The following is a 13,427-nucleotide window of genomic DNA, read 5'->3' on the forward strand; positions in this document are numbered from 1 at the left end:
CAGATTTAGCTTTTGTCTATGGCGTCCAGCAGAGCTAATCATCTTGGAAACAGACCAGCAGTGAAAGAAAGGGGTCTACTCTGATGGGTACAACATGTACACAGAGCTTGAGAGGACTGCAGGGGGTATAATGGTAAAGAAGAGGACATAATGTGACATTAGCGGCCCTCATAAAGTCTTAACCCCCTTGATATCCCAGTGATGACAAAGAAAAAAAAACTCCCAGAGAGGATCAAAGTACAACCACTAGCTGTCCTTTTCCAGCCTGTAACATCACATTAGCTTTAAAAGCACCCGGCTGGGAGCATAGCGATCAGAGGAAAGGTCAGCCATTCTGCCCGGACAAAAGAGAAGCCTCCTGCTGTGTTATTGTGCCTGTGTCACTCAGATAGGCACCAGGTATATGTGCCTCACTTGCCCCCCTGTCAACAGGATTGCCTCATAGTCTTCAATCACCTCCGGGAAAACTGTTCCTGAAGCTTCCCCGGCCCTTTTTGTTCAGGTGGGTCACTTTCCCCAGGCTCAGTAAAGGTCAGCAGGTATGCTATGAGCAGGTACTTACAACAGGGGTAATTGAGCAGCACAATGTCGTCCAAGGCAATGTAGCCCTGTCGCTCCTCGGAAACGGTTGCTTCAAAGATGACCTGTGGAGACAATGGATAAATTAAATGACTACAGACCATTACGTCTTGAGTGGCAAGTAGACTGACAAAGTGGGAAATGAGCGGGATGGGGTCCAAAGGCCTGTCAAGAACAGACATGCACAGATATTCCATTAATTCCACCGAACATTTCAAAAGCTCCACTGTAAAGCTCGCTATTAAAATGGTAATTTGGAGGGTTTTCTTGCATTTCTTGTCCAGTTTGTGGTCAGTTTTCAACAACAGTATTCAGTTATGACATAATTTATTAGTAGAACCTTTCCATCTCTCTAAAATACCAACAGGGAAATATTGGGGTTTTGTATAAGCCCTTCAGAATCCAAAAACAAGCACTCCCTTTCTGTCCAAAAAAAAAAAAGTCATGAGTCATACAGGGAAAACCATTATCATAGAAGACAGAGGCACATAATTCTGCAGCAGCACTGGCCTGAACACATCTGAATGCAAGGCAGCCACCTGACAGTTTGTGGTTCCAGTTTTGAGAAGTGATTGCAATGATGTCTCCATGGTCATAAATAGCTTGGATTGCTATTGGATATACTGCGTGCTTAAACCCACACTCCCAAGGTAGACTTGGAAATACACATTTGCAATCTATTTTTCTGGCAGTAAAAAAAGTTGCCTGTCTAAATGTAAATCTCAGTGGCTATCTGCCCAAAGGGAGAGTTCACCCCCCCAAATCAAATATACATATTTTATGTATATATCTCATACTTGCGTAGTGCTATTTATCAGTCTCGATTGTTTTGATGAAAAGTGCAGAGTGTTAAAAATAAGAAAGGATCTTTGTCTTTTCTCCAACTTAATGGAACTACACTGTAAACTAAACTATTTGTTTTAAGTTGAAAAATTTAGTGTCTGGGCTACCTTAAAATTTTAAGCTGACTGAATTTGAGAAGTTAAGTTGAGATAAATTTGTACTGATTCAACTTAACTTCTTAAAACAAATAGTTTATTTTTTAAAGTGTATATGGCACTCATCTTGTGGTGCTCAAAGCACAAAAAAAAAAAAAAATACATTTGAAAAACTCAAGAGCAATGTCTCTTTCCAGAAATCATGACCTGGTAACTCAAGATAATCCACAGACCTTGAGCAGTTTCATGTAGGAACTATTTTCTTCCTACCGAACAACACCAACCAACAGCATGACCACGCAGGAGGAAGAGTGCATCTATGCTAGCTAACCGAGCAGCACTGAGCTAAAAAACATCAGCAGCTCAGCTGTGGAGGACGACAATAGTGTTTTCACATCCCACTGTCATCATGAGCACAAGCCTCTTGTCCATGAGTAGATGCACTAATCCTTCGGCACAGCGATTTGTTGTTTGTTGCTGATATCTCTAACACCTAGCAACTCAAACCAAAACAACTTAGATCGATTGGCACTATAGGTGCGAGGTGAGAGGAAAAACATGTGTTTTTGATTTTTGGGTGAACCATCCCTTTAATCTCTTTTGGTAGTTCTTTCATTTTTACCCATAAAGGGCTTTACCTAATCTGAATTAAGGTCTGATGTCAGAGGGTATTTTACATATTGTAAAGGCCCTTAAGGCAAATTTGTATATTTATAATATTGGACTTTTGACTTGACTTGATTTAACCATCACTTGCTGGATGATAATCATAAACATTCGAACATTTTGTCTAACCGAACACATAAACATTCTGTTTTCTACATTCTGTATGATCAAAACCGTTACTTAACATAGCACAACCAACCTATGAAAATCATTTACTACACACTACATACCATATAGAGAAGTCTATGTATACAACCATATAATGAGCCAAATGGCTAAATTAAATCTTAAGCAACTCAAGTCATACTGTCAGTACAGTGTAACCTTGCATTGTTTCTGCACAATTGCAAAACGTCCTCAGCAAGGGACTATTGATCGTATACTACATGCTAAGATGCCTTCAGGGATAATTTGAGTGCTATATAGGGTTTACTGTAATAACTCTTACAAACACAGCCATGGCACTTTATTAGGCTGAGTGGTGGGCTCATAACTTCGATTACAATCAATTTGCTTTTTTCTCTTAGGCTGTTTTGTGGACAGGACTTATAAATAACTCTGAGTGCAGGTGTATTAAGAGCTAATTTGTAGCATCTTTTGTGCATTATTTTATCAGCCTGCTGTGCTGGACTGAGTAGGGGAGCCTGCACCTGTGTACTTGCGCATTAATCAACTGCTTTTTGATTTGACTGTGGAAGTTTGTGGAAGAACTTTTTTTTTTTTAACAAAAAAGGATAAGATATTGGTTTTCAATAGAAAACAAGACCTATTTATTTGCCATCATATTAGTAGCACACTGATAGAAATCAAGAGAATAAGATTTTTAAAAAATAGTACCATCCATCCCTTCTCAACTGAGAAATTATCAAGCTGACCTCCCCCTCCTTCACCTTGACATGACACACCTAAGCTACCCTCCATAATATCCTGCATATACACATATTATTGACTGGTGTTGTCGTCTATAACAGTCACATCAACTTTGACATTTCACAATGGTAAGGAAGACCATTCTTGACCTTAGGAGTCATTTGCATAAAAAAAATCATTTCAGCTCAAAGGTCAGTTTATTGACCAACAACATCAGGAACATGCAGCAGAAAGCTCACAAAAAGCTGAGTTGCAAATATTTTGTCATGCATGCCTTCACACGTCACTGTAAACATTACTTTAAGGCACATTTTTGTAAGACAATGGCCACAGCCAAGGTATATATATTTCAATAGTGCTCCTAAAGAACAGTACAGCTCCAAAAATGTTAAATCGGTATGCTTTAATCTTCAAAAAAAATTTGGATACATTTTCTTTAAAGTAGCTAACTTGTATTGTGTTCTACTTGTTACCAGTTATCAATTGTTTGACAGCAATGGTAGGCTCACAATACGGATTAAAACACTCAAAGTGTAATGTTAAATCTGCCCCCTCATGCAGGAGCCATTGTAACAGTATATGTGGTATGAGAAGCATCTTATTAAATGTAATTTGATATCTACAGCTGTGTACAAATAGATGTCTAAGCCCTTATTGTTTCAGCGGATGTGCTAAAGATCTTCCTGCCACACATAATAAACTCACTTTAGCTCAGCTGCTTGTAACATACTGTCAACAGAATTGTAAAAGTATTTAGACCACAAGATGCCAAAAGTCTCAGCTGAAATCAATATTATGAATGCATCCATCACCAACCCCCCCATTTACACATTCAGACTTGAAGACTGGAGAAGCGACAGGATAGCAGTCATTATGGATTGAACCCCAGTGCACAAGCTGTCACTCAGACTGTGAGACACTCAACAGCATAATGTGGGGATACCAATCTGCTCAGCTTGTCATTGTTCAATTACGCTGTTTCAACAATTCATATTGCAACGTAAACACACTGCAAAGCTAACAGGCTAAAAACTAATAACACACAAGCTTGAAAAACAGTGTGAAATAAAGTACTTGTGCACCAGCATAGTGGCATCATTAAAAAGTGACTCCCCAATCACATTTGAGTCAGTGATTTACATGCTCATTGCTAAACAAGACTGGAATTTATACTCACAGGAGGGAAGAAACACCCCGCTATTTCAGAATCCATAGGTGAGAAGTCACTTTGGAAGCACTTTCAAATTGTAAAAAAACTTACATTAGTGTAGTCTTCACATAAGTCAAGCCATGGAGTGTGCAAAACATGAATAAATCCCTCTTCTGTCCCTTTTATCAATCCATTCAGCAGCTGCAGGAGTCCTTAAACGCAGCCTAAATTTTCACTCAGTCATCTAAATGAGCCGAGAGCATGCAGAGCCTCAAAGTGAATCGGGAGGCCTCCCAGAGCGCAACAAAGTCATTCTGGGTTTCCGAGTAGTAATCACAGACAGCAGAGCCCAAATCATTCTCTCGACAAGCAACTCTTCCTTTTTTACAGCTGAACGACAAACTCTGAACTTGAGGGTTGAGTGCATTAACAGCTGGGAAAATGAAAATTGTCACTGCATACTACATCATGTGCGCGTGTGTGGCCGCCACAGTTTCACCCCTTCTTACTACGTTTACTTATCTATGCCAAAGCCCCGTGGAAGTCAGACTGTGACTGTGCACTCACACGGGCAATAGATTGCAATGTTGACAATACATCAGACTTTAAGTGCCTAGGGCCAATCAATACCACAAAGGGCCTTGGCAGATGGATACAGACTAAGGCTTTCTTTCCACTAATTTATTTTTATTTTTCATTCCTATGTCGGGCCATTAGAGACGTCAGACCGATTAACTCTTCAATTCATCACGCGTCAACGCACCCACCACCATCGATTCACTCAGCTCCGCGCTTTGAGCCATCATTAAGCTCCTCCGCATCTGCCCTCACTTTGAGAAAAGTGTGTTTGACTATGACTGTGCCAGACATGCAGGAACTTGGCATCCAATAGCTGTGCACATGCAGAACCACAAGCTATTATGCAAATGGCTACAGTAGAATCTCCTTGAACTTTGTACACACAAAGCAGGGCAGCGAAAATGAGACGATTGGCTCGATGTTTGAAGAGAGAAGCCAGTGGGAGCAGGTACATTAGCCCTGAGAGTTGAATGCACTGCAGATACAGAAAACGCATGCACAGAGACTAAACACAATCAAATAAAGAAAACACCCTCACTGAATTGACAATCTATATAGCCTACAGCATAAATTAACTCACTGGCAACAAAGCCAAACTGGCAACAACTGGCTCACAGGCAACAAAACCAAACAAGGACAACACAAGCAAAAAAAAGTGCTTGTGTGTGTGTGTGTGTGTGTGTGTGTGTGTGTGTATATATATATATATATATATATATATACGTGAAAAGCTATATACGTGAAAAGCTTCCACGGCACAGAAACCAAGCTTGCATTTTGCTTATGTTATGTGTATTTGTGTTTTGTGGAGTGTTACTGTATTAAGTTTGTTGTTTTTGTGGCATTTTTGTGTATTTTGGTTGTCCTGTCAGCTCCTTCTTTTTTGCCTCTTTTTTTTTTTACAGTGTAGGCTGCTGCTTTATAATTATGTTTCCAGACTGGCAGCAGTGATTTTGTTAATGGCATCCTGAATGCTTCTGGTGCTCAATGGTTTCTGGTTGGGGAATGATTTAACTGTAGTTTGGGGTATAGTTGCTTCTGTTGTTTTACAAATTAAATCCAACAAAGACTCAGTAAACACATTGATGTCAGCCATGGCATCAATGAAGGGGCCCTAGAATGTGCTACAGACCCTGAATGGCTCTATTTATTGTGTCATTGGGGGCCTGCATCTTTGTTTGACCTCAACAAGATAGCCACATATACGCTTCCCCAAAACATAGGCATTGCCGCTCTGTAGCCACCTCTGAACGGTGTATAGCAGTGATCCACATTCCCACCAACACACCGGTCCTTATTCACCATAAAGCACATGCCTCTTAAACTTCTCTTGCCAGAGTCCCTTGCTCCGTCAGATCAGCTTATAGAACAAGAGTCACCTGGTTGAACGGCACTGTGGTCTGAGACAAGTTTCAGTAAAACAAAAAATATTACAGTTCCTAAAAGATCTCATTGGAAACCAGTTTTTGACCGAATTTAGCCAAAATTTAGTGGAGGTGACAAAGATGCCACTAGAAACATCCATGCCTGCCTGTGGGGTGTTTCGTTGTATCATTTGTATTTGTGTTGCATTTCTCTATTTTGTTGGGTTGTGTGTATTTGTTGTGTGGTGTGTTTTCCATTGCATTGTGCTGTGTTTGTTTGTGATGTGTTTATGTATTTCGTTGCATTGTGTATGTTTGTGGTGTGTGTCAGTATTTTATTTCGTTGTGTTTATCGTGTTGCATTCTGTTGTATTTTGTTGTGTTGTTTGTAGTGCGTTTCTTTTTTTCATTTTTGGTACCTGTTTTGTTTTTCTGTATTTTGTTGTGTTGTGTTTATCTGCGGTGCATTTCTGTATTTGGTTATATCGTGTGCATTTGTGGTGCGTTTTGGTTTTCCATTTTATCGCGTGTACAGTATTTGTGGTGTGTTTTTGTGCATGTGAGGTGCTTCTCTGTATTTTGTTTAGCTGTGTGTGTCTGTGCTGCATTTCTGCATTTCATTGTGTGCATATGTGGTGCAATTCTGTATTTTGTGGTGTTATGTGTGTCTGTGGTGGATCGCTGTAGTTTGTTTTGTGTGTCTGTGATGACTTTTAGTATTTTCTGTGTTGTGTTTACTTGTAGCACATTTCTGCATTCATTGTGTGCATCTGTGGTGCGTTTTTGTATTTTATTTTGCTGTGTGTACAGTACTTGTGGTGTGCATGTGTATTGCATTGTGTCGTGTGTAATTGTGGCATCTTTTAGTGTCTGGTTATGTTGACAGAATTTGCTGTGTGAGTCTGTATTTTGTGGTGTTGTCCGTGTTTATATTTGTATTTCTGTTCACAGCTTAATTTGTTCATGTGTTCCTGCATTCTTGCTGCCATGTGCATTTTTCAAATAGCCCTCGTTTTATTTTTTGTAGCATTTTACTTGTCCCTTTTTTTTTTTTTTAAACTTTTTATTTGTCTTTTTTCAAAGAAGAAAACAACATAAGTAAGACACATACTCGACCGCTCTACAATGAGAATAAACAGCTTCAAATTACAGAGAGTGATAAGTGTAGAGTATGTAACGAGAAAGGAACATTAACACAGATTATAAACTAACAAAAAGGGAGGGGGGGGGGCCATGATGCCCTATACTTTTCTCCATCATGATAGCTGAGGCTGTAGGGTTTGGCCATCTCACACACCTCAGTTTGGTCCTGGAGTGCTGGACAATGCCTTTGCAAGCTGGACAGTAAAAGGGATGACAGCTATATCTACTCTCTTGGAGGGTAAGAGTTTTAAAACATTTCAACAATTTAAAGAGGAATTTAATTTGGTAAATGGAGACTTTTTTAGATATCTACAGTTAAGACATTTCTATGAAATTGAGATTAAAAAAGACTGTCAGCAGAAGACGCTGGAGTGGTTGAAGTGTTTACAAGTGCATATAAACTAACACCGACTAAGATTGTAACTAAACTGTACAGAGGACTACAGAAACGGAATGGTAGGAATGCTCTTTATGTGAAGTTGAAATGGGATTCAGAGCTGGGCATTGAGCTATCAGAGAGTGATTGGCGCTCTATCTGCAGAACTCAACAAACCTCCACTAGCTCTAAAAGATGGAGGGAATTCGGGTGGAAAAATTTAATCCGCTATTTCGTCACACCTCATATTAAAAGTAAACAACTGGGTTTACCACAACAATGCAAGAGACAATGTGGGCAGAAGAGTGCCAATCACTCGCATGTGTTCTGGTCCTGCTCAAACCTGCAACCATTTTGGGACGGAGTTACACTGATCCTGGAAGTGATTTTAAAGTATAAGGTGCCTAGAGACCCTCGAACCCTGTACCTGGGCCTGATGACAGAGGACATTATTCATAACAAGGACACTTATCTTTTTAAAATTCTAATACTGGCCAGTAAAAAGGCCATCACAAGAAACTGGTTGAAAGCTGACCCGCCAACCACAGGGCAGTGGTTGGACATTGTTAAGGAGCTATACTCTATGGAAAAACTGACTTTCTACTTAAGACTGGAAGCAAGGACTCTGCATCAACGCTGGGAAAAATGGACCAGATTCATTGAAAGCTCACAGCCTCGTCTCTTAATGCTGTAAATGTTTTTTCTTGGGTTTTTGTCCATTTTTGTTTTCTTTTGTTGCAGTGTGTCATGCTGTCAAGGCCACCATAGCACAGATATATAAACAGATGTATAGAGAGAAAAAAATTGCAACAAAAGATAGTGAGGGAACACCTTGAATGGGAGGAGGAGATAGAAAGTGGGGGGTGGAAGCTTAAGCCACACTTCTTGTCATGACGGGGCCTGATAGCATCTTTAATATTTGATAGCAAAGTTTCACCCTTTTCCAATGCTCACACAAGTAGGCACGGCAAAAAATCTATTTCCGCAAACAATATAAGAGATGGATTTGTCAAATTGAGAATATCCAGTTCAAGGTGATGTCATTTTCCAGCCCTCTCTTGGCTTCTCTCAAGCTTTAGTTTTGACAAAAATAGGCAACATAAAAGAGGCATGTAACACAACAAAAGCGCACAATCTATGACTAGACTGAATCAGGGGAATCAGGGTTTGGTTTTGTGCAAGTAGAACTGATGAAGCATCATGTCAGCGTCAGAGCAACCAAAGAAAATAGCAAATCCAAATCAGGAAGAAGGTTCTGGCACATGTAGACAGTTGAGGGAATGGAAGCAGCTGGCCGGTCACATTTGATGTAAAAAGCATGCAAGCATTTTAATATGCCCCTCCTGCAGAGCCGTGTTTGCCTCATAAAATCCAATGCCGGTGAATTGATAGTGTAGAGTAACAAAATCCATACTGCATCCCAGGAGGCCTCAGAGTGAATGCATAAAATCAGTGGCTGCAGTAAAAGGGATTGCATTAAAAACAAGATTTGTACAGTAATTAATATTTTGAGCTTTTAGTTTTCATTACAGCACTGCAGAAATTATTTATGTGTGTGCATTAATGACAAAGCTCTCGGTTGACATGTGGACACCATCCATCTCCATGAGGACTCTGATTAATTTAACAACTTACATGCAATCGTTTGAGGAATGTGGTGAACAAAAATTGCAACAATGTTCTGTTAATTGATTTCTTAAGCTAGAATGAGGCCAACACTATTGATCCATATTGGCAATGTGGCAGCAAAACATTGAAATATATGGCGTGCAATTGTGCCATCTGTCTTCTCTCTGCAGGCTGAAGGAGTAAAGTGAGGTGTACAGTAGATCCCCTGCAGTGTGCTGTGGGAGGACAACATAGTACTGTATATGCCAAACTTATTTTTGTGAGCATGTCTTGTGTGTGTGCACAACCAACAAAGGACTTTTACATAGTTGCCCATTCACCAGCAGTGGACTGGGACATCAACAGGGGACATTATAGAGGTCTGTTGTGTAATCATACTAAATTCATGTCTAAAATCTTTCCATGGACTAGGACATGGTTAATTTTAGCAAAGAACACACCTGCAGGTCTGTACGTGTTAAAGGTTATACACAGTAGTGCCTCCGCAGGCTAGAGGGGGGATTTTCACAGTTCACTTGCAAATATATATTTTTTTTACACTCCCCCATAGTGTGAATGGCATACCGCCCCAGGCAGGCTTTCTATAGCAGGCCATCTAACAGTCTACATACTGTACGAAAGGAACCAGCCTCCTTAAATTTCCTCACCAAATTTACAATTCATCCTTTACTAGTATCAGGGTTAAAATAAAAATAAAAGGGTCAGCATTAACATCACATTTTTTTATTTAAAATGAATCATACAAAAAAAGGCTCCCCTGGCCTGAGCAAAGGATTTCAATCAGTTTTAAAATGCACTTGTATATTCAATCTACTCATATCCGGTTGCTTGTAGTTTGTTTGTTGACGCCATAGACTGTATAAAAATATGGAAAACATAACATGCTCCGAAAAAGTAAAGCCAAAACATCTCAAATGCCCCCTGGTGGCTGACTGCAGTTCATAAGCCCCATCCTCTTCATGTTAGTGTATAGGACATGGGCCAAATTAAAATTCAAAGTACTTCATTATTTTTTTCTCCACCAAAAGATGGTTTCAGTAATTTTATGTGGTGTGTATCGCGCTGATGTATGTTAAAGTGTTTGTTTTTCAGAGTTTGTTATTTAAAGCCAAAAAAGGGGTGTAATGTCATTCTTGACAGCTAGGTGTGCTGGCGATTTGTCATAGGGGTTTATGGGCAGAAGTGGAGCATAGACACATCACCCATCTTTATGCACAGTCTATGGTTGATGCACAGAACAGAAAAAAGGTCCATATTTGTACTGTGCAGACTGACAGGAGACCCCTGCTCTCCTCTAAGATATCGTGAGACATTTGAATTAGAATATGAAAAAATATTGAACATATTTTGTTAAAAGTACTTAATACTTGTTAATATATACAAGAAAGTATGTCTTAAATTATATTCCTGTAAGGGAGTACCCTAACAGTGTTCAGTTTGACACTTTATACAAAACAATGCCCACAAAAACAAAACCAAGTGATGCCTTTCGGGACTCATAGGCAAGCTTAGTGAAGCTCCAGTTACCTCCATAATCTTGCTGCTGTGCTGCTGTTGTGGATTTATGGATTGGAGAATGAAGTTTTTGGGGGGTAAAACTACAAACGATGGACTTTGGCTTGTTGCAAGGGGTTGACAAGTTAGCAATTATCAGGGCAGTGCATCTTCCACTCCAAAATTGCAGTTGCACGCTACTGATCGGCTACACTGTGTTATCTTTGAAATGTTTTTTTATTTATTTGATTTTTTTTTTTTTTGCACTTGGCACAAACAGGATGGGGTGGAGAGAAAAAAAGGAGTATTGTTGCAAACTTTGCATGTTTATTCTGGCATCATGTTGACTAAAATGTTGATGACGTTCTTATTCAAACAATCACACATGGAGCCTAAACACACCAGGTAATATTGTGATCAGCAAAATGTTGCCTTGTCTGTCCATAATCATATGATAATGATTAACAATGTCACTATTACAACTGGTTTACTGCAGTTTCAAGGCAGAAAGGATCATTAGTGGCATTGACTGCTTTTCTCTAATGTGATATGTCTTGTAGCATATAAAAAACACCAAATGGACACGTTAACAAGGTCAAAGCTTCAATTTCACTAAAGGGGTTCTCTTACTGCCTGGGTGAAAGAAGGTGATGGGTAAGGGTGGGAAAAAATGCTGAAACAGGTAAGCAAAAGAAAGAGAGAGAGAGAAAGAGGAAAGATAAGAGAGAAGGAGACTAAATACTGAGATGCACTCAGAATTAAGATTGCGAGATAAGGAGGACAAAGCGGTCAGGGAGTGAACCCCAAAGAAGTAAAAAAATAAATCTAAAGGAAAGAAGCCAGTGTTTCTAAAAGAGCACCTCTTTAACACATACTGTACTTCCCAAACCCAGGATGACAGGCAGAGAGTGGACCAGTCTGATCAATGTTCTCTTCTGTCCTTCAATACCATGACAATCGAAAGTCCGATCTCCAATTGAGATGTCTGTTCACCAAAGTTAAGCAGTGTCTGACCCGGGGTCATGAACTCAGACACATCGCCTGCTGATCATATCGGATTGACAGCTGGTTCAAGTTTTCCTGAAACTGTAGGTTTCAGTCAGGCCCAAAGGAACAGTGCTGGGCTTTGAAGCCAATTTTACATGGAGGCCAAAGTCAGCCGCTTGGTTGGTGGAAGTTAGGAGCTCGTTAGGCGAAAGTCTGTGTCTCAAACCTGTGCACTATATGCCCAAGGGTGTGGAAGCAGAGTAGAAAATCAGAGTAATTTTCTCACATAGACGTCAAATGTTTTTGGCTTTAATACTAAGCAAACTTTATCAGAATACGCAGGACCCCACCTCCGATGCCTTATCCAATTCTATATAAACAACTATAGTATTCTATGTATACTGTGATATTGTTTTGTTTTATGGTTTGTTTGTTGTAGGTGGTGAGTCTAGTGGGAAGAATCTAAATCCCATAACAGAAACATTTCATTGAATTTCATAAAATAAATTGAATTAAATGGTATTTGTGCCACCAACACTTCAAAGGAAGAGACGATATTGTTTGCATTATTGGAAATTCATTGTAGTATCTTGTATTTTGAGTCAGAAAATCTCAAACATCAAATATTTTTTTAATTAATGTCTTGTGAATCACCTAATTTTATGGTAGTGCAGTACTAAATCACTTTAATGGCTACATTGACCAATTAGAAAATATCCCGAAATGTCAGTATTTGTTTTTACAGCTTCTAGTCCACCAGTAACAAGGGTCACAAAAAACCTTGTATATAGTTGATAGAGTCCTTCCCCATTGCCAGTAGACCAGTTTGCCTTTTTCTTTTCTTTTTTTTTTTTACTGTTGTGTCATGTTTGGTGTCTGAAAAACATGATTAGTAAACAGTAGAAAGCAGCATGGGGGCCAGTGAAAATGTTACGATGGTTCCTTTATTTTTAGATCTGTTACTTATTCAGCCTCTGTTTCAAACTCAGCGTGACTGTTTTTTTATGTTTTTGCTTGGACAAAGACAGAAAGAATTTTGTGGCAGTGTATCAGTGCATCAAAATAAGCGTATCCACCCGAGTGTCATTTTTCCACCCAGAGCTGATCAAAGCCGTAGCCAATAAATATCTCTTACTACTGCTGAGTCATTTGTCCAGGAAATGAATGCAGAGTGAAACCTTTCCCATTAAATACAAAAGCTAGACTTTAGAGGGTGTTAGTTGGGTTTCTGTCCCGTAAGAGAGAGGCTTTACTGCCTCTAAACAGATCTAAATATTGTCTAAGAGGCCCTTCAACCCTACCGTCACTAAAATGTTGGATGAGCCAGATAACACTCTCATTTACAGCACAAAATACACCACCAACAATGGCCATTTGAAACCCAAAAACATTGGCTTTGAATTCTAAAATCTCATATCAGTGAAAACAAAACACAAAAGCTGACCACAGTCCAACATATCTCTGTAGCAGGCTGTCTTTCCAGAGGGGGTGTTGATGCTCGCTGATTACTAGATATATATTTTTCTATGTAATCTCAACCACCCTTACCACCAGCACTCACTTTCTCCTCCAAACCCTCTAAAGTGGTACTCCTCTCCCTGTGTGGAGCTGCTCCTCTGTGGCCTGCAGGGGCCGATCTGTTGGCTGGGAGT

General features: G+C 39.6%; 1 protein-coding gene across 3 annotated transcripts in view; it reads right to left on the bottom strand.

The window, feature by feature from the left end:
• Window positions 1-13,427, bottom strand: part of ptprua (protein tyrosine phosphatase receptor type Ua) — a 280,443-nt gene that overhangs the window by 108,866 nt on the left and 158,150 nt on the right. For all 3 annotated transcript variants that reach the window (XM_088090203.1, XM_088090202.1, XM_088090201.1), the window contains exon 7: window positions 563-644. In XM_088090203.1, coding sequence (XP_087946329.1) covers window positions 563-644 — 82 coding nt within the window. The remainder of the gene's footprint in view (window positions 1-562; window positions 645-13,427) is intronic.

Source organism: Plectropomus leopardus, chromosome 17 (assembly GCF_026936395.1).
Source record: "Plectropomus leopardus strain MGB_pleo_1.0 chromosome 17, ASM2693639v1, whole genome shotgun sequence".
In the NCBI taxonomy this organism is placed as follows: Eukaryota; Metazoa; Chordata; class Actinopteri; order Perciformes; family Serranidae; genus Plectropomus; species Plectropomus leopardus.